Below are 22,073 nucleotides of genomic sequence, written 5' to 3'. Positions count from 1 at the left end.
GAAGTAAGAGCTTCGATTATATGCCGCAAAATAATTATAGTTTATACATCAAGTGATGATAACAGTATATGGTATAATAAATGACTTGATAATTAGTATATGCTATATTACAGTTAAATTTAATTCGTACACGGGTAAAAGATAAAAATTTAGAAAAACCATGAGAAAACCTCAACAAATTAATTTATGTATAAAGTAGTTTTAACTAGTAAAATAGATTTATTTTTCTTAGAAATGGTTATAAAAAAATTCATCCAAACTTACTACATGGTTAATAGGATGATCGTACAAAGCCTGTATTGTAAACAATTTTCACTTATTGCTCTAACTTTTTAGTTAGCTTTCCGCAAAATAAACGTACTTATTCTTCATGACAGCATACAAAACCATAATCAAACATCCAAAGTACAAATTACACAGAAAATTAAATACGTCACTTATCACTAATTCCCATCTTCGACCAAAATCATATCAGAAAGTGTGATTTTCAGTAAATTTATTAATTATATAATCATACATCGCTGAAAGAATCGCTAGAGAAAATATTGAAATTCTATTGGCAACATCAGATAAACCCATCAGAGACCTTTTTTTTCTTAAAGCAACCAATAAAACGCCTAAAAAGAACGTTTCACAGATGAATAAAAAAGTGTCATTATATTCATGTTTTAAATTTGCCTAAGAAAATGATATAGACAAAAAATCATAACAAATATCTCTATCTATATATTTATATTTATGTACATTCTCATATTCTCTAAGGACGTCCCGGTATGGAAGACAAATTGCATGATTCACGTTTAGAATATATTACGCAATTTTCCCCCCCACATGCCAAGTAAGTGTTTTTTCTCTTTCAAAAAACAATAATGCTCCGGTTCTGTCAAATTGAACAAAGCTTCCTACGTTGAAACTATCTAGTGTAAAAGAAATCCAAAAGAATCAAAATGGAACTGCATATGGCAGCGCATACACATCGACCTCAGGGAAGTATTCTGCACGAGGCCACATAGAACTTGAAAGCTTGAAGACTTCAGAATCACACTTCTGTTTCTTTGAGGCACGCGGTTTTGCCTCTGCCTCTGCTTCCGAACTAAATAGCCAATCTTGATCCAATGACTCAAATCCATCATACGTTAGTGGAGGAATAAGTAACAGAGACTTGTACAAAGATTCCACTTTCTTGCTACCATCATCAACTGCAATAACCATGTCCATAGCATCATCAACTGCTTTATCTGCGACCATGGCATCACCAACTGCAATGTCTGCGACCACAGCATCCCCGTGAAAAATGTTCTTCAACGCTTTGCTATGTTTAGAATCAGGTTTCTCAGGGACCCTTTTGCGCTTGGTGAGACATTTCGACTGGTGATCACTTGCTGGAGTACTTTTAGTCACCACATCCTCTCCATGAACCAAATTCTGCACCGCTTTGCCATGTCTAGCATCAGAGTTTCCATTAACCCGTTTGGGCTCGGTATTATTCCTCGGACATTGTGTCTGACGATCATTTTGAAGGGTACTTTTAGCACCAGAAGAATCTCCACGAATAGAATTGTGTATCGCTTTGCCAGAGTTACTAACAACCCGTTTGGGTTCTTCCAACTGGAGACATTGTAATTGCCGATCACTTCCAAGAGTACCTTTATCGATCACAACATTTCCATTAACTGAATTCTGCATCACTTTCGCATGTCCAGAATCCGAGCTTCCAAGAACACCATTGGGCACTGCAGTCCTGAGAGACTGTGACTGACGATCACTTCCAAGGGTGTTTTTAGCCACTACACCATCTCCACGAACAGAATTCTGCACTGCATTGCCATGTCTAGAAACAGAGTTTCCAAGAGGAACCCGTTTGACCTCTGTCGTCCTGAGAGACTGTGATTGACTATCATTTCCAATGGTATCTTTAGCCACAACAACATCAGGACGAACTGAATTGTTCACAGATTTGGGGTGTCTAGAATCCAAGTTTCCAACCACCCGTTTGGTCTCTGAAGTCCTGAGACATTGTGACTGACGGTCACTTCCAACATTACTCTTAGTGACCACTGCATTTCCACTAACAGAATTCTGCAACACTTTACCACTGCTGGAATCAGATTTTCCAAGAAACCGCTTCGGACCTGTGTTAGTGACACTAGTTTTATTTGAGAGATGTTCATTATCTCCCGCATTTCCTGAAGAAGACCCTACATCAAATTTTGATTTGGAATTTAATTCTTCAGGGTCGCTGTGCTTTCTTAAAGGAAGTCTGATTTTAATAGCAGGTCCTGTTTCATAGAAAAGCCAAAATTAGATTTAAATACAAATTACCCAATCAAAAACAATGAGGTGACCAGCTTCAAAGCATCCTCACCATTTTCATGAGACGCTTGTGGGGAGCCCCTTTTCCTCTTACTGCTTTGAGTACTGTCGGACAAGCAGCAAGGTTCCCGAGAAGTAACAGGTTGTTCAAGTTCCTCTGTAATTCCACTCCTCTCAAGTAGTTCATTCTCACATACTTCACCCTTTTGTAACTTTCCATCTGCTTTGGTTTCCGTAATATCTTTAATGAGCTTGAACTTCTTGTCATCGTCACTGCCATTAGTAGATGCAGTTGTTTCTTCTTTATGTTTCCTTTCTTTCTTCTCCTTCCTTTTCTCTTTCTTCTCCTCCTTCGACTTCTTCTTCTCCTTCTTGATTCTCTTCTTCTCTATCTTCTCCCTCCTCTTCTTCTCTATCTCCTCTCGGAGCTTTAGGCACCAGAATAACATTTTCAAACAGAGGATAGGGAGAAAGTCCAAAGAAACAAACATGCTATGCAAGCATTTCAATGTTTCACCATGCAATTGCAATAACTAAACTATTTCATACTTCGTACAAATCTTTTGGTAGTCAAGACAATCTTTTCAGCCATTACAAGAACCATTTTATATATTATATCCTTTACAACTCTTAAGACAGTACCAGTGCACAAGCCACACAATACCAAAAGAGGATCAGACTTGCTCCATCACACACGTCAATATCGAACGTCTACCCATGAATGAGATTATCTAGGATTACCTAATCATCCACTAATCTATACATAACAGAGACTGATGCGATCTCACATCACATCTTCATCGCCTCAGACAAATATCCTAACATGCAGTGATATGTATACAGAAAGCCCGTCCAAGATTTGAGTCCCATATTTTGAATTGCAAAAATTATTAGTTTATACAAGAAATTTCATTAACCCCAACCCAAAGATTCAAATAAAATAGTTAGTGAGTTGAGAGAACTGCATGCATCTTAAAAATCCTTTCGCAAATCCCACCAGTTATATTAGGTTAATTATTTATTATTTATACTTGACCAAAAGAAAACCCTAGAACTATTTTTCCATGTTCACTCATAAAAATCAGCCGATCTATGCCCCAAAAAGCAAAATCACGGTTCTAGGGTTCGATCAAAGCATCGAAAGAATGGGACAATCTCATCGCCTGGTCCTATTCTAACCTAGGTTGAAAAGGAGCCGTAGTTCTACCCAGAAAATCAATTTGGAACAACATGCAGAGTTGAGCGCACAAACGCAAAAACGAAACGGCTCAACACAAACCTTAATCGATTCGATCAAGGCCTCGCTACGTGCACCGTAACCTGGAGGGGGGAAAGGGAAACAACGAGACATCTTCGGTTAATATAAAAGCTTTTGGTTTGGTTGTGAGTGTTTGTGTTTTGATCAAATCGCTCAGCTAATGAAGCGAACCGAGGTTCGATTTCAAGAAAAAAGGGATAAAGAAACGCTATGAACGGAGTAATCTCTCTCTGGCTGGCGGCTACGGCCAAAGGGCTCCACAAATATGAAACCCTAATTCTGAATCGCGCAAGCCAAATGAGGCGAAGGAATGGCAAAGGGTTGTATTTATAGCCAGGGAAACCGACTTTCAGTACCACACGGTTTCGTGATTCGTACGCGACCACGCGTATTGCTCCTTTTACGATATTACCCTCTAAAATTAATCAACAATTATCTTATATGTGTATATATGATTATTATCTAATGATAAAAAATATATTTATTATACATTATTTATGTTAAAGATATTGCTTACCATGGATTAGGATTTTATTGTATAAAATCTTTATTTTTATTTCAGAATATATGTTTTTGTATTTATTTTAGAAACGAATATGGTTATGGAAAATATATTATGATTAATGTTGGAGATCTCAACAAACAAATTTACAGTAGATCCAAACTTCATTCTATGTTTGTAATATTTAATTTTATTATGTTTAATTCATAAAATATGCTTTATATTTAATCTAGAAACGAATATGTTTATGAAAATATATTATGATTAAAATAATCAAATAACTCATTAAATCTTAAAAGAAAAATCATTTATATAAAATGATAATTAATTTACTAAATATATAATATTTTAAAGATTATTATAACTTTTTTGTTTATTATTACCACTTTTATAATTATGTTAATTATAATGCATATATATTATAACTTGAATTGGTTAATTAATTAAGATAAATATATTGAAATTTATTTTTTGTTTTTATTTCTTTTAAGATGTTTTCTTTTCTTATATATAATAAAATTGAAGCTGTGACGTATGTTTGTCTTTGAGGGCGAAGTCAAGACATGCTGTATAAAACTAATTTGATTTTAAACAAATATAAAGTAAATGACTAAACGATAATATTATTATAAAAGATAAAATATTTTTATATATGAAAATAAAATTAGGAAAATTCAAAATAATTAAGTTATACAGTAAGATTTTTATCTAAATTTACAAAATCACAAAACAATTATATACTCAAGAGAATCTTGTCTAGGTGAAGTGGCTTTCAACTTATTTTCCCATGAAAAAAATATATAGATCACAATTTATATTTGAGATTTGACGAAGAGACTGAAGTAAGAAGAATAAAATTAGAGAATGAAGAGATACGGGAAAAAGTAAATAATATGATTTGACCAATAAGGCATAAAAAATATTTTTTCTTTTTTTTAAATATGATTTGAACAATAACACCTAAAAATAGTTTTTTATTTATTTATTTTTTTCAAAATAGAACTTGAAGTATCAATGGTTTTGGAAATAGTAAATATGTGTATGAAAAGACAAAACAGAGTCCCATAATTATCATTTCTATACACTTGATTGATAATTGGTATCTCCTCGGTACAAAAGCAATTGATTAAATACGTCGGAGTAAAATATTTTATACCTTTTGTAGTTATAAGTTAAATTATTTTGTTAAATAAACTGAAATTAGAACATGGATAGTAATTGAATTTTTTTATTACAAATGGTATTTTTATCGCGTTCTTCATTTCCACTATTATCAATTTTTGTTGAAATTTTTACGACTTTTATAAAAGATATATTTTATACAATAAGTTATTATTTTATTTTATTCGTGTATCTTATATGTAAAGTAAATCATGAAAAGTTATCAATATTTTGATTTTGATTTTCTAAATCTAAATTAATAATTAATATTATTAGATTTTTATTATGTTTACTTTTTTTCTTTTATTGATATTTTTATTATTATCTTTTTAAATAATTAAGGATTTATAAATAATTTTAGAAAAGATAAATATTTTTTTTATTATATAATTAATATTTTATTATATAGTTTTAAAAAAGATAAATATTTTATCTTTTATTGGATAATTAAGATTTTATTTAATAAATTAAAAAAAATAATTATTTGATTTATCTCTAATATTTAAAAGTTATCAACATTAATCGATTATCATCAATTATTAATGGAGTTAATTATTTTAATTACAAATTCAATCACAAATTTCAGACACGATCCAAAATTTTACAAAGTTAAAAAGAGAATCCCTTGTGAGGAACTTACGAGGAAGATAAGCTTAATTCTTTTGTTGAAACTCATTTTAGAAGCATTCAAATACATATTTTCTTAAAAATTAAGATACTGAAATTTAATTCTATAAATAAAGTTAAGATTTTATCTTAAGATACAAATTCTAATCAATAAAAATAAATATATATTTTTCTTGAAAAATTATATATATTCAAATTTACTTTTTTTTTTCACGACTTATCATTCTCATTCCTCCTTCAAGATTAGATTTATTGTCATATTAAATATTAGAAATCAACGACTTTTAATTTTACCATGTTAATCATGACACATAACGGTGTTTCTTTATTTTCTTTCACTTAGTTTCATTTATATAAATTTTGTTTTTCTTTTGCATATTTTGATGTTAATTACAATGACTAATTTATTATTCTTATTTGTCTAGCTTATTATATTGTTATCGAGCTCTTCAATCGTCATCATTTTTTGTATTGTATTCTTCTTTTTGTTGTTACTTTAGTATTTTATTGACAATGTTCTGTATTTAGAAAGCCACGTAAATTTCAAATGTTGAACTATTGAAGTAGACTTTCGTACTTTAAAATCTCATGCACGGATGCAAAGTTAATTATTTCGAAGATTGCGATTGAAAATTAATAACGTTATATGATGTAAATATAATTTGTTAATTAAATTGTGATTTTTAAAATAAACCTACATGTTCATTCGCTTTATTTGTTTTTTATACTTTTATTCTACTACTTTATGTATAATATAGTGATAAGTTTATTAACTTAAACATTCTAAAAGATTGTCATGTCTTTTTCGTGTATTTTAGTTGTATTAATAAATTTAGCTAAATTTATTAATCTTTCTAAGTGTATAAATAAATTCATTGCATGAAATACTATACCAAAATATATTTGAGAATTATTTCTATTGTATAAATGATAAAATTAAAATTTTAAATTTTCGAATATAAATAACTGTATCTTAACATCTAGTTAACACATTTGATGTAACAATGAATCCATTTTATATAGTGGTTTACATTGAAATTGGTATTATAAATTCAATTTATAACTACGAAATTATAGAGAAATCACACATTTCACATTGACAAGAAAGACATTTAACACCTAACATAATATCAAAGATTAATTTATTAAACAATATATTATGTCATAATTAATCATTTTTATATATCCACCAAAGTCAAGTTACTGCGGAATTTCATTGAGGGCTTTGAGCCTCCAAATTTTGTTTTTAAATGAACAAAAAACAGTATATGAATACAATTTTTTTTATTATTAAATTTCATGTCTTTGGCCCCTTCAATTTTACATCCATTTATAAAAAAAAAAATTATACCGTATAAATCTTAAAATTGTTCTGATTACACAATTCAACATTTTTTCATAAAGAAAATGATTTTTTTTGAATTATGCAACCCAAAAAAATTTTAATACAAAAAATAATTTTAAATATATTCTATAAGAAAGAAAAAACTTTGAGATTGTGTGATGAAATTCAAAAGAATTGTGAAAAAAGTCAAAACATGACTTCAAGATTATAGCATACGAAAGTTATCTTTGAATGACAAAGTGTGGATACTTTTGTATTTGTGAAGGTGTGGAGAGAAAATATAGGGTCCAAAAAGAAATTAGCGTGACTGTGACACCTCATTGGCCAAGTAGGGTTTGATTTGTGGCATCAAATTTAAGGTTGAACTGGTCCATGCAATGTTTTCTGGTGTAGTCTATCTCAAATATTCTTTGTATTACTCTTTTCCATCTCTGCATTGCCACAAATAGTGGCAACAAAATATTAAATATAAAAATTGTTCATTTTACTCCTAAAGCATACTTAAAAGAAACACTTTGAAATTAAAAAATAATATATTTTACAGGAAAAAATTATTGTTCAAAATGCAATAGAAATGTGGTTATGTTGATATTTACATTTTAGAAAAAACTTGTACTTAAACCGACACATGCGTGTAAAGTTGTAATCAATGTGTATTTAGTTTTAAGTCAACTCTATATATGGTTAAATGAATATATTTACATTTTTTTTTGAATTATAAAATCGAATTTAATATGAAAGTATGGAATCCAAAAAATTACATTATTACAATATTTTATTTTAAGTGTGTGGCTTTTTTGAATGTATTCAAATTATTTAAATCTTAAGATAAATGTTTGATCATACATTGAGATGTTCATGGTACAATATACCTAGATGTTTTTCTGTGAACAGTTTACTTAATTATGTATGATATGTTTACGATATTAAAAAGTTGGGAATGTTTGAGATAAAATTAGTATTCTTTAAGTAAATAGATTTTCAGTGAGTTATGATATATGTTTTACATTTCAAAAGTTAAAATATTTAGATCGAGTCAAATTGAGTCAACTTATTTTTTGTTTTAGAACAAAAATTTAATCTCAATGGTAAAAAATAATGAGGTATAATTGTGACATATTTCATGTTATTGGATGATTTATATCTCATTGAATATAATTGAAATATTGTTGTCATGATGGGCTTTGTAAAGATGATTTATATCCAACATTAAACATATATTTAGATGATTCGTATTCCAACATGGATTTAACAATTTAAAAACGGTGCTCTCTAAAAATAATATAATATAAAACTTATTTATGAAGTCTCCTAACTTGTAATATTTATGCGAAATAAAGTTAACTTTAAGAGATTATGTAATTTGAAAGTCAATATTTTTTCAAAATCGGAAGCATGGCAATGCGCGACAGTAGCATGGGACAATTTGGTCTTTTACCCACTTCCATGGAGTACACATGAAAAGTACGAGGGTGAATAAAGAAATGACCCAGTCAGTGTATGACCCAGTTTGTTAGTGGGTAGTGATGAGGACCAGCCCAAAAGAAGGGCCCAGTCAAGTCTGGTGATGGGACGAATTTTGTTAAACAAGATGCAAATTAAGTTTTCTTGCTCTTTTCACCTATGCAATTACTCTTTCCACCTTATGTGATAAAATGCAGAGATATAACTGTTGATTGAAATATTAATGGTTGAGATTGTAATAAAATACATGGACATTTGATTTCCCAAAAATGTTATAATTTCATACTTTACCTTTGGAAATTCTTCGTTCCTTTTAAAGGAGTCAAAGTCCCTCTTACAATGAAAAAGTAATAAGCATTTATGTAAATTATAATTACAAAAATACAATGTTAACACCAATTAGTGAATTGAAAAGTAAGTATAATATTGAAAACTTAACATCATTGTTTACTGCACTTAATAAAAAATTAAACTATATAGTTAATTATTTATATAAAATAAGAAATAAATTACTTAATTGAATAACATATTTAAAATTATACAGTTCCTTTAATTTATAATATCGTTTATTGTCTAAATTATGCTAATCTGTATTTTAATCTATTAATCATCTTAGTATTAAACTTGGTAATAAGGACTAAGTAACAAGATTTTTACAAAAGTTGAAAACAGATAAAACCATATTTACAACAAATGATATTTAAACAATAATAAAGTAAGTAATACAAGAAAAGAAAATACAAATTCATTTTTAATGATTTTGGTTGATTTTCTTCTTCTTCATTTTATATCAGTATAAAGAATATCAATAGATACAGAGAATAAAGGGTACTCCAATTTAAGAACCATAAACAAAGAACAAAAGAAACAAAACTAAAAAAAATAAGAAAGTGCAATGCAACTACAGAAGCATAAAAGAGAGGGTTCGGAATCATAAGAGAATTAAAAAGCAACACAGTGAACTAAAATCGTAAAAAGTAATTAAAATTACAAGAAACCAATCTTTTAAATAGTCTAAAACTTATTTAACAAGTTTTAATTGAATAAAATAATTAAATTATTTGCTTAATTTTTATATTATAATAATATGTTGATGTGATTAGAAACCTAATTAGACTCTGAACTAAATTTCAGCAAGTTTTAAGGCTCTTTATAGCTATTCAAAACAATTATCCTTTCTATTCAGAAAGCTTGAACTATAATTAAAGCAATTTATATTGTTGTATATTCAATTTTATATTATTATATGAATAATAAGAACGATTTCAAAATGATTTCTAATTATGGTTGAATGTGAACAATTATCACTGAATCAATTTAAAAAAAAAATGTATATGAAAAGTTTAAGTGTTTCTCTCTGAAGCAGAAACAATAGCACATTATTATTTTTTTAAATGTATCATTAAAAAGTTGTCGAAATGAACCAATTAGCATAGTATAAAAATCATGAAAGAACATGCAATATATTTAAGTTATGAATGCATTATGCATATTAATTTTTAGTTTATTTGGTTCAATATTTATTAGACTTTATGGTTATGTTGCAACTTACAACTAATAACAGCACGACAGCGACCAAACTTTTGTTGAAGTCCAGGTGTGTAATAAGATTATTTGAATCATATATTTAGAAGCTTTTTTTTTTTTTTCAAGATGCTTGCAATTTTTTTTTCTTAAAACATGTGATTGATTTTGAAGTTGTTGTACAATTAATGTAACCAAAATTAATTTTCTATAATGTCATGTGCATTTAACTTGATGGTTATGTCACAACTTCAACCAAATAACAGTACGAGGGAGACTATAGCTTTTATATAGTTGTTTTAAATATCAATAATGAGCATAGTTGAACTTTGATCCATAACATGTACGATATTTTTATCGAACTAAATTGAATATTAAATTAATTTTCCTTTTTGCTACTATAAACAATATCTGAATTTGTTAGGAAAATCAGAATAAGTGTTTTTTCTTTTACAGCTTTGGCATAAATTTTATTTGCTTCTATTTATAACAAGAACATTGCCATTTTTTTATTGTTCTTTAAAATACGACTGACTTTTTTTTATCCTAAAAATAACTCGTTGATTATTTCGACGATGAAAACCAATCTTCAAACTTGAGGTCAATAATAACGAATATCGTATTTCAAAACCCTCCAAACAAATACTTATTTTTTCTCAGTTTAAAACTTTTTATTTATCATTGTCATTTTCTTGTGGACAGAATTCATAAAAAAAAAATTAATTTTCTTTTATAAATAAAATCTGTATATATTAAACAAAATCCATATGTATTTAAATATTATCTACGGATTATATATTAAAACAAATTCATATATAAATTAGACGTCGAAAAATTTACATAGGAAAAATATTTCATATATAATTTAACATATGAAAATCCTAAATCCTAAACCGTTGCCACAATTTTTGTTGGCATAATTAAATAAATGTTTAATGGAATTATACTTATCATAATATTAAATTAACATGAGCATCATAGTCGATAGAAAGATATAGATTATATGAAACTACAAATTTGTTATCATTTTCAACTATATAAATATTTTTTCTACAAGAAATAAGTTAAAGTAATGGTTTGAGTAATTGCTTACACTTTTTTAGTAAACAAAGTTAGTTAACCCGAATTAGATGTTAATATTTTAATTTATTTTTTTCCAATTTTTTATTAAATTAAAGTTTATTAATTAAAAAAATTAAAAGTGTATTAATGTAACTATAAATAAATTCAAGTTAAAACTAAATAGACAATGATTACAACTTCATACGAGGGTGTCGGTTTAAGTACAAGTTTTTTCCTAAAACATAAATATCAATATAAACTGTACCCCATCCATTACCAATTGAAAAATATTTTTTTGCTACAAACTATTTTTTTTATCGTAAATATATATATTTTTTAAGTATGCTTCTTTGTGAGTAAAATGGAAAATTTTACATTTAATATTTTGTTCCTACTATTTGTGGCAATGCAGAAATAGAAAAGAGCAATACAAAGAACATCTGAGGCCAATAAAATAGACCAGACAAAGAACACTGCATGGGCCAACTCAACCTTAAATTTGGTACCACAAATCAAACGCTACTGGGCCCGTGTGGTGTCACGGTCACAGTCTCTGACCCACATGTTATTGGGTAGTGATGGAGGCCCAGCCCAAAAGGAGGGCCCAGGCAAGGCTGGTGCCAACTACTTCAACTGTCTTCAAGCCTGATACCATCTCATCAATGCCACACTATTAATTTCTATACAAATAATCAAACTTCAATATTCATTCTCAAATCAATTTCAGAATCTTTCAATCAAATCTTTGGAGATAAGTTTCCATGCAGTTAATGTTTTTTTTTTCTATTGGAGCAGTGTGAATGTAAAAATAATAATTAAGAGATAATATTTTTGTTTAAGAGATAAGTAAAAATTTTAGAGATTAATTAAGTGTGAATACCAAATGAAAATTATGACATAGATGCATTGTGAATACAAAAGTAAAGGACATGGTATTTAACATGGATATACTATATTAATAAAATCATATACATCGTATATTATTTACGCAACTAAACATCAATTTCAACATCACTTTTTTTCTATATTATGGGTTGCTTATTTATATTTCTTGTTTATCTTTCATTATTGTCTCAATCACTTTATTCAAATATTCCTTATTCCTCTTGATAAATTTTTATTTATCTTATTAAATCATATATATATATATATATATATATATATATATATATATATATGAATTCAATCGTTAAACTATGGTTATGTATTATTTTATTTGCTAAAGTCAAAACTTACTAAAATTAAACAATAATGAAAGTATAATTAAAGAGTTCTTATGCTATGTATTCCAAAAATATGTCTTTTCATAATGTTGACATTTATACAAACAAAGTAGTTAAAGAATTTAGATGAATATCAAAATTTTATAAATATAGTCTATATTATTGGAATGGTTAAACACATAACCAGTGACGAGTCAAAATTATCTTAAAAAAATATCTTTAAATTTATAACTGATTTAACCTACAGAGCTAAGACTAGGTGACAAACTTTCTAGAGTTATTTCCAAAATTATTTAAAGTAATTTCATCAAATTAACTGTTAAATTTTAAATTTTCATGAAAACGATAAAATGTGATTTACCTTTTTCACAAAATTCGGTCTTAATGTATATATTTTAGGTTTAATTAAGTTTTTAATTTTTCATAAACCTAAATATTTTCAATTAATTTGTTCTAATTTTTAAATATATTAAATAGTTAAAATTTTTATAATTTTCAATTGAGTTTATGGAATCTAACTCTCTCATTAAATTGATGATGGAATTGTTATTTTACTTATGAGTCTCCATTCATTAAAAAGTGCAAGTATAATTAATATAAAAATAACATTAAAATTAATATAAAATAACAAAATGACGTATATTATATAATTTAGAAATAAATTAATATTTTATCATATAATAGTTAAATCAATTATATTTTCACATTCAGTACAAAAATAATGATATTTAATAATTAAACTGAGAATTTTTATATTCTATGAAAATCTATTAAACTTTTATTACAAACTATATAACATTGAAGAAAGAGACTTTTATTTTTCCTTGTATAAAGTTTTATTCTTATAATGCAATATTATACACCCATTATACAACCACACTAAAAAAATCAGACAGAAATAATAAAGTTGTATTCTTATCATACAATATCATTCATTCATTGAACAACCACGCTAAAACACTAAAAAAAATCAGACAGAAATAATAAACATAGTAAACTATGAAGAAGAATTTATTATCAACATATAATTATAAGAAAAACCTAATTCATGCCAACATTAGCTTCCTTGATTTGTCTTGTTTTTCCTTAGACAAGCCAACAACAAATTCATGCAATAAATGACCTGAAAGGTAAAGGACACAACATGTACCAATTATTTCACTTTAAAATACGAGAGCACCAATAAGTGTTTTCCAGATATTGATCAAAATATTAAAAGTGTAAAATTTTCATGAAAAATATATTGCTACCCTCCAAATTTCAATAAAAAAAAATCTAATTCCTGACCGATAAAAATTGTTTCTTAGCATATATAAATCTGAAAACATATATCAGATGCTAATGATTTATAAACAATAATTACAAAACTTATTTATTACTCTCAATTTTAAAAACCACTCCTATTCTACATTTTATTCATTTTTTATTACGTTCATGAATAACAATACTTTTATTTTGTTGTTCAGATATACTAAAAACAGAAGTAAAACTGGCTTTACACATGTGGAAAAATAAAATAAAATCATCTAACACATATATCATGTAGTAATGGTCCATCCCATTTTAATAAAATTCTTTTTGCTTGCAAAAAAAAAAAAAATATTATTTCCATGAAAAGAGTACGTAGGTCACTAAAACTTTGTTCTCTATAAATAAGTGTTGTTATTTGTTGTCCAACACGTAGCCAAAAGTGAAGTGAAGCAGCCATGGTTCTTTCTTCTTCTTCTTCTTTTTCTCAGTCTCTTCCTTCCAACATGCTTCGTTTTGCATTGTTGGTGTTATCTGTTTCCTTAAAAACAAAAGCTTTGTTGAAACTACCACCGAATGTGTCTGTTCCGGCAGTGTTTGTGTTCGGAGATTCAGTGGTGGACACCGGCAACAACAACAACAGAACGACATCGTTTGCTAGGTCTAATTTCGCTCCTTATGGGAGAGACTTTGAAGGTGGCGTTCCAACCGGTAGATTTAGCAATGGAAAGGTTCCATCAGACCTTATAGGTAATTATATATCTTATTTTTTATCTCTTTTGTTCTTATCTTTTGTTCTATTTTATTTTATGATGTTTTATGTTTGTTAGATGAAACACAAATTTTAACAGCTTAATGAAAAAAAAAAAGAGAAGATAAATCCATTTTCCCTCGCGTGGGTATACACGTGCAAACTTTCTGTGATAATATTCGAGAGATATATGTGTCCTTATCTGAAACAATAGTCAACATTTTCTCTAAAGCCTGAAAATGGCAAACAGGTATGAGATTGGTGGAAAAAAAATGTAGTTTTTCTTATTCTAAATATTAATAAACTATTTTTTCTTATAAGAATAGTTCAAATAACAATTTTTTTTTCACAAATCTAATTCATTCAACTACTTAAACCATCAATGACAACTTTTTATTATATTTTTATTATTTTCTCGTAAAATTTTTATTATTTTTTTATTAAGGTTGACAATTGAATTTTTAAAATACTATAATATTATTTAATAATATTTAATAATTTGGATGTTTAATTTATTTATTTTGCAAATTAATTATATAGGTTGTAAGTATACTTTTCAACATATATATTTATAATAGTGTTTGGTGAGATGAACACTTGTACAATTAAAGAAAACTTCAATTCAATATTCTTTAATTATATTGTGATAAATATATAAAATAAATTACAAAAATAATCAAGTCCGTTTTTGTAAGAGTTGGTGTCAAAGAAAATTTTTCGTTATAATAACGTGGAAGAATGAAAGAGATGATACAGAAGAAAATAATACAAGAGAGACAAAGTGAGGTTTTAAAAATATGAAGCTATATTTACTTGTGAAGTTTATTAGTTCCTTTTTTTTTTTTCAAAAGATTTCCATTACAATGAAGAGTAGAGCTCGTACGCGGATGGGTCCATTAGTTTAAGTCTTCACCTACATGAATTGAATTAAGTTCAGTGATAACCAACAAATAATAATAAAAAATATTGAATTTTGAATTAAATTAATTTTAGTGATAATTAGTAAAAATAAAGATATTGAATTATAGTAGTTGAATTGATTTTGATCGTATGAGTTATGAGTAATTTGCGGAGTCTTCCCTTCTTAAGTAGTTTTTGGAAGAACTTCTTAAATTTTTTTTGACTCAATTTTATTCTAAAATAAAGACAAAATTTGAAAATAATAGTATAAACCGAACACTATACTAATCCCAATCTATACAATGTTGAATAACTAAACTGATTTATTTAATAAGCGTTTGAAATCTAGTTAAGTTTAAAAAGTTTAAAATAAACAATTTATTATAATTGTTTATTTAATTAGGATTTGAAAAGAGTTTTACATTGCATTTAAAATAGATGTCAAATATCAGTACTGTATTTAATAAAGATTAAAATCAATTTAAATGTCTCAACTAAAATTTAACCTGCCTTTAAAACAGCACATAATTGTTGGATATGATGTTTTTTTTTTTTTTTGAAAAACTGTACTAAATATTTCATTAGTCATATTAATTAACGAGTATTTATTGTGATATAACTTCACAGATAGATTCAATTTTTTAACAATATATTCTATATTATAAACACTAAATACAATTAATAGACAGGACAAAAAAATTATTCGGATTTCACTGTAATTTGGTCCAAGAATTTATTTTTTACACCTTATTTGAAAACATGGACGCGAATTCCCATAAAAAATAAGAGGATTTTAAACACTGTAAACAGGTAAATGTTTGTCAGAATTATGATAAAATATCATCAAAAAGTGATTTTTAATAATATTTACAAAAAATTTATGAAAATACTTAAGACAAAAATTGTAAAATGACACTGAAATATTATATTTTATTGTGAAGAATCAATCTGCCCCTAGATCATAATTAACAGAAGCAAAGCTTTGTTACTTCTACAGTAAAAGAATTTAATTATATGAAGAGATATAACAATATTCTTATAGTATTTTCTCTATCATATTAATCATTTTAACACACTTTGTCCTATCTCTCTCTGGTAATAAAAAAAATTGTACAAAAAGAAGCACAAACTCTCATTTTCTACTTATCTGGGCATGTGAAGGTAGCACTTACAGTATGAAAGTATCATCACCCCACTGTCATGACAGTGATAGACATAAATAAAAGATAGCATTTAAGCCATGGAGGACTTTGGAAGCTTATTTTTTAGTTAGAGTTCTTACATTGAGTATTTTTTTTTTTAAATTTTAATTAAGTTAAATAATTTTTTTTCTACTAATTTAGTCTTTTATTTTTAAAAATATGCAGATTTAGTTTTTTTAACAAGATTTTTTAAGTTTATCTAATGTTTTAAGTTCATTTTATGATAGTATTTGAATTGTTTATGTTGTTTAAACCATTTTCTTTTCAATACTAATTTAAATATTATCATAAAACACGTTTGATACTTTAAATAAATTTAACAAAATTTGATTAAAAGAAATATTTCTAAAAATTAATGATTAAATCAGTTAAAAAATTTAATGAAAGACTAATTTCAAATTTTACTAAAACTTAAAAAATAAAAAATATATTTAACCATTTAATAATGACATTTAATAATGGCTTAATGACATAGAGAAAGAGATGTAAGACATAAAGTTTTTGTTTTAGTCAATAGGTTACAGAAAATAATAATGTAAAGCAATATTATCAAAATGTAAGACACATAGTTTTTGTTTTATAATTTTCCCACTAAATAAAACCTGCAAAAACTAATTAAAAGTCATGTGAAATAATATAAATTATTTAAAAGTAAAATAAATTTTTATGAGAGTCTTGTTTTATAAAAAAAGAAATCTATACAGAAAGCATTAAGTTATTGCTTAAATTTAGAAATTGACCGACACTTTTGACATTCTAAGACCGATGTAGAGAATATCAGTTTTTAAGTTCTTTTGTTTACCTATATTTGTTCATTTTTATTTTTATCTTTCTTTTTCTACTCTATTTATTCACTACACATTTTATTTACGCTAATTCTAAATCCCCACACTATATATCTCATACAAACTATATATATATATGCTAAATTTTCCAAATTTTTATTACTCTATTTTCTTTCCACGGGTGAATCTAGATTTTTCGTTAAATTTCACTCTTATTTTAACATAATAAAATCAACATATTTTAAAGTAAGAAAATAAAGTAACAACAACAAAAAAAAAAAAATCAGCGAAATCTTTTATATCACTCATAAAACAGAGCATGTACTTTAGAGTATTTATTGAGCTACGTTGAGTTTTTAATTCACGGCCTCAGTTGTACAGGCACGCTGGGTCCCTGTATTGACAAATTAATGCATGTTATTAATATGGAACTGTTCTAATATTATCACCCTCATTATTACTATTGTTTATTATTAATAGACATACTAAAATCACAAATTAAATAGCTGAAATTATTTACTTTTCGAGTTTTCGTTTTCACACAGTGCATAGCCGTAGGACAGGTAACAGATATAATAAAACCTTCGGTTAAAGTCATATTATAGTTCGGACAATGATATTTTTTTTTATTATAATTTGAATAATGATATTTTGACACCATATTTTTTTTCGTTAAAAAAATATTTTTTGTTAAAATTATTTTATTTTTTAAAGATGTGAGTATTTTGTTGTACATGTGGGGATGTAGTGTAATTTTATGGTGTGATATATAACATAACATAAATGATGAACAGTGGAAGAGTTGGGAATTAAGGAGCTTCTGCCAGCATATTTAAAGCCAAATCTGGAGGGTAGTGATTTGGTGACAGGGGTCTGTTTTGCTTCAGGTGGCTCAGGATACGACCCTTTGACTTCCATATTAGAGGTATCTCTACCTTATCTACATACATACCTTAATTAACACTTTATTAATGCATCTTAATAATACAACAAAGATGGATTAATCAGGGATCAATGGCGTTAAGTGGGCAACTTGATCTGTTCAAAGAATACACAGTGAAATTGAAAGGTTTGGTCGGAGACGAGAGAGCAAAGTTCATCATAGCAAATAGTCTCTTCATTGTGGTAGCAGGAAGCAGTGACATTTCCAACACCTATCGCACTCGTTCTCTCCTCTACGATCTTCCTTCTTACTCCGATCTTCTCCTTAACTCAGCTTCCACCTTCTTAACGGTCAGATAAATTTCTATGTTTTTGAAACATCATTTGACATGCGTTAATTTGAAACATCAAACGTGTGTTTGTTGAATTTAATGTTATGTTTGGACTGAGGAAAACTATATATTCTTTTTATGATTGGTTTGAAAGGAATTAAATGAGTTAGGTGCGAGGAGGATTGCAGTATTCAGTGCACCTCCAATTGGGTGTTTGCCGTTTCAGAGAACAGTGGGTGGAGGAATAGAGAAAAAGTGTGCACTAAGGCCCAACAACTTGGCCCAATTATTTAACACCAAATTGTCCAATCTCGTGGGTTCTCTCAATCGTAACTTTCCCAGTAGCAGAAATGTTTTCATCAATGTTTACGACCCTCTGCTTGACATCATCGTCAATTACCAAAAATATGGTAACTGAAAATGTCTTAAATTAATTGTCTAAAAAGCTTCCCTTTTTGGTGAAAGTTGAGAAAATGAAAAGGTATATTTGTGCAGGGTATAAAGTTGGAGACACTGGATGCTGTGGAACAGGGAGAATAGAGGTTGCAATATTATGCAACAGTTTCGATACGACATGTCCCAATGTTCAGGATTATGTGTTTTGGGACAGTTTTCATCCCACAGAAAGCGCTTACAAAAGACTCATAGCTCCTATTCTTCAAAAATATTTGTACCAATTCAAGTGAGCTTTCAGAGTTCCTTCTGCTTAGGTTGTTTTCGTTACATCTTGTGTTGCTGTCTATCAATTTCATCTGTCAGAAAAATTCCGTGGATTAGTATTATATAATTATTAGCACGGAAAATGAATTTTTGAATGTTAAATTTTAATAATTTTCTTTTACAATTTTAATTGTTATTTATTTTTTTATTTTCAATATTTTAAAATCATTTGAAAGATATTATTTTATATTATAAAAAAGAGTTATCAAAATTTAATAATTAAAATATCATCAGACTCACCGAGAGTAACACTCTCGTTTACTTGATTTTGAGTGTTACGGGTCTCACTAATATTATATAACGATACCATTGAGGAGGAAATATTTTTCTTGGAAACATAATAATATTTAAATTAACTTCATTATTTGAATTATGCCCTCATGAAAATTTGAAATTTTAAGTTGAATTCTTAAATGATATCAATTTTTTTTTATGAAATAAATAGTATCAAATTTAATTACACTTAACTATGATCATCATGCGTCATTATCCATTGGGCTGAGGCTTTGAAGTTGCTCCACCATGTGAAGATGTCATCTCATATGTGGTTCAAAAGCGACAATTTCGGGTTGAAATCAACCAACTTGCATATTATAAGTTCTTAACAAATATCTATCACACTTTTTTGTTTTTTGTAATGTTTTAATATGTTTTTATTGGTTACTAATTATTTTAGTTTATAGGGTTATCAATTACCTTTTTAGTTTTTGTTTTTTTAAGTAAATGGATGTTATGTCTTTTTATGGTGATTTTTAATTACTCTATATTGGTTGTCTATAAAAAAGAATATCTTAAAATAATATATCCATGTTTTTCTACATTTTTCTATTGTTTTCTATTATGAATAGCTCGATTAAAAATAGTAATTCAAAGTGTTAAAAGGTGAGAGTATAAAACAACTGTGTCAAAAGCTTCATTGAGGGTAACGAATTCAAAGTGATTAACAAGTTGCTTTTTAAGTTAGAGAGGCAAAGAACATTATAAATTGTTTTTACAAGTTATTTTTCAATTTTGTGTATTAATTAATATCACCTTTTCCCACCGAAACTAATGGCAGAATAAAATTTTTCGTTTAAATACCAAAAATAAGACTTAATTTCACTCATGTGATTACTGCAACAATTGTCTACCTATTACATTTTCAATCGCCATCAACGAATTCTATACTTTTTTTTCACCGACAAAATTTGATTTTCCTCATTCTCTTCAAGATTCATAAACATAATGACCATATTTGTGACATTTAAATTCTCCATTTCAGAATAAATATAAGATTGATACCTTAAAACTTTTGTATTGATTATATTACGCTTTATAACCTCTCTCATGGCTTCTAACAAAATCTGAAATTATTATAAAAAAAATATATTTTTTAATTCATACACAACGATTAAATGTTTATTATAATGGTAAAATAGGTAAGTAACTATAATTTAAAAAAATACTGTTTTTTTTTACTACGTAATTGAGTTAATGATGTCTTATAATAAGGACTAGAAGGAATATGTTTTTTTTTTAAACACATCCATGTATTCTAATTTAAATTTAAATTCAAATTCAATAACATCACTTAAATTTTATGAACACACATTTTAATTTATTATTATTTAAATTTATTTGATTTCTATATTTTTTTTTAAATTTTTAAACCAGAGGCCAAAACTCGAAGCTTCATATTCAACTTTTGAGAAACCTTGATATTTTTTCTTTATCTTTAAAAGCATTTTCACAAAAAATAGTTTTAGTGATAGAAAGGTCAAACAAATCTCCAATTGAATGTAATACAACAAGGTATGATACTATGTATTTTGTAAATTTGATTAAAAGGTGCACGGATAATCTTAAAAAAAAACAATTACTTGTTGATAAAAAAAAAGTTCCTTCACTATTTGTAAGTAAAGATAACGATACTATGATTTCCATTTTTTGACTCTCATTTTTACTTTTTGGCGTGACTTAATGTGAGTCATTGATTAATATACTACGATCTTTCCTTTAAAAGAATCAATAATTCATACTAAACCACATCAAGAAGTAAAATATATGAGTCAACAAACGAAAGTCATATTATAATTTTTCTTACAAGTATAAAGAGAGTTCATACTCTTTTATAAAAAAAAAGGTGAAAATTATAGACGTCATTAGGATTTGTTAATAGGGATTAATGCATGAAATGAAGATTAATTATAAATAGAACATTTGACGTACATTTTCATGTTTGGAATATTAAAAGAGACCCAACTAAGCACATGCATGTAAGTGGATTCGTTGACGAAAAATAATGATGATAGAATAATTTGCATGGCTTGTCTTTATGCAAGGATTGTGTGGACAAAACTACGATTTCATTTGCAAGATAATAATATAATGAACATCTACCATCTAACTTCACGGGAACTGCTCAAAACGTATTTATTATATGCGACACATTATTAATTACAAACCCGATAAAGTAAGACATCGCAAACAAATAACATCAAACAAAATAGTTTAATATATCTTTACAAAAGTTTTACATGTTCTTAGGCAACGTTGTTTATTACAGGCACGTTTTTGGTTACATAAAAAGCAAAAAAAATTGCTTCTCCATCCCTACAACTGCATTTTAAACTGGAATCAACAATTTCGACAAAAGCATATGAAAATACAAAACACATGCCCACGTCAAAGCTAAAGTTTGAGTATATAATCTAAAAAAGGTTTTGAATAGAGATCAACTCATCGAACATCTCTCATGGTGAGATTTTGTTGATGATTACACATTGATTAAAAAT

General features: G+C 27.2%; 2 protein-coding genes across 2 annotated transcripts; one reads left to right on the top strand and one right to left on the bottom strand.

Annotated features, from left to right (window-relative positions):
• Positions 1-692: 692 nt before the first annotated feature.
• Positions 693-3,878, bottom strand: LOC114193778 (uncharacterized). The gene is made up of 3 exons (XM_028083711.2): positions 3,593-3,878; positions 2,366-2,741; positions 693-2,279 (listed from the first exon to the last, which is right to left on the bottom strand). The coding sequence occupies exons 1-3, from the start codon at positions 3,662-3,664 to the stop codon at positions 943-945; spliced, it is 1,785 nt and encodes a 594-aa protein (XP_027939512.2). The 5' UTR covers positions 3,665-3,878; the 3' UTR covers positions 693-942.
• Positions 3,879-14,152: 10,274 nt separating this feature from the next.
• LOC114194002 (GDSL esterase/lipase EXL3-like) lies at positions 14,153-19,423 on the top strand. The gene is made up of 5 exons (XM_028084022.2): positions 14,153-14,477; positions 18,160-18,290; positions 18,374-18,598; positions 18,734-18,989; positions 19,075-19,423. Exons 1-5 carry the CDS (start codon positions 14,186-14,188, stop codon positions 19,263-19,265), a joined length of 1,095 nt encoding a protein of 364 aa, XP_027939823.2. The 5' UTR covers positions 14,153-14,185; the 3' UTR covers positions 19,266-19,423.
• Positions 19,424-22,073: the final 2,650 nt, after the last annotated feature.

This window comes from Vigna unguiculata, chromosome 8 (genome assembly GCF_037176805.1).
Source record: "Vigna unguiculata cultivar grain cowpea cultivar isolate G323 ecotype 2 chromosome 8, ASM3717680v1, whole genome shotgun sequence".
NCBI lineage: Eukaryota > Viridiplantae > Streptophyta > Magnoliopsida > Fabales > Fabaceae > Vigna > Vigna unguiculata.
This window is presented reverse-complemented; position numbering and strand designations above follow the sequence as displayed.

Excerpts from the sequence above, each read along its gene's own strand:
- LOC114193778 (XM_028083711.2), bottom strand. The coding sequence starts at position 3,664 with ATGTCTCGTTGTTTCCCTTTCCCCCCTCCAGGTTACGGTGCACGTAGC. Across the intron at positions 2,742-3,592 it reads CCTTGATCGAATCGATTAAG|CTCCGAGAGGAGATAGAGAA; the intron begins GTTTGTGTTGAG and ends TGGTGCCTAAAG. Across the intron at positions 2,280-2,365 it reads ACAAGCGTCTCATGAAAATG|GACCTGCTATTAAAATCAGA; the intron begins GTGAGGATGCTT and ends TCTATGAAACAG.
- LOC114194002 (XM_028084022.2), top strand. The coding sequence starts at position 14,186 with ATGGTTCTTTCTTCTTCTTCTTCTTTTTCTCAGTCTCTTCCTTCCAAC. Across the intron at positions 18,291-18,373 it reads CTTTGACTTCCATATTAGAG|GGATCAATGGCGTTAAGTGG; the intron begins GTATCTCTACCT and ends TGGATTAATCAG. Across the intron at positions 18,990-19,074 it reads CGTCAATTACCAAAAATATG|GGTATAAAGTTGGAGACACT; the intron begins GTAACTGAAAAT and ends ATATTTGTGCAG.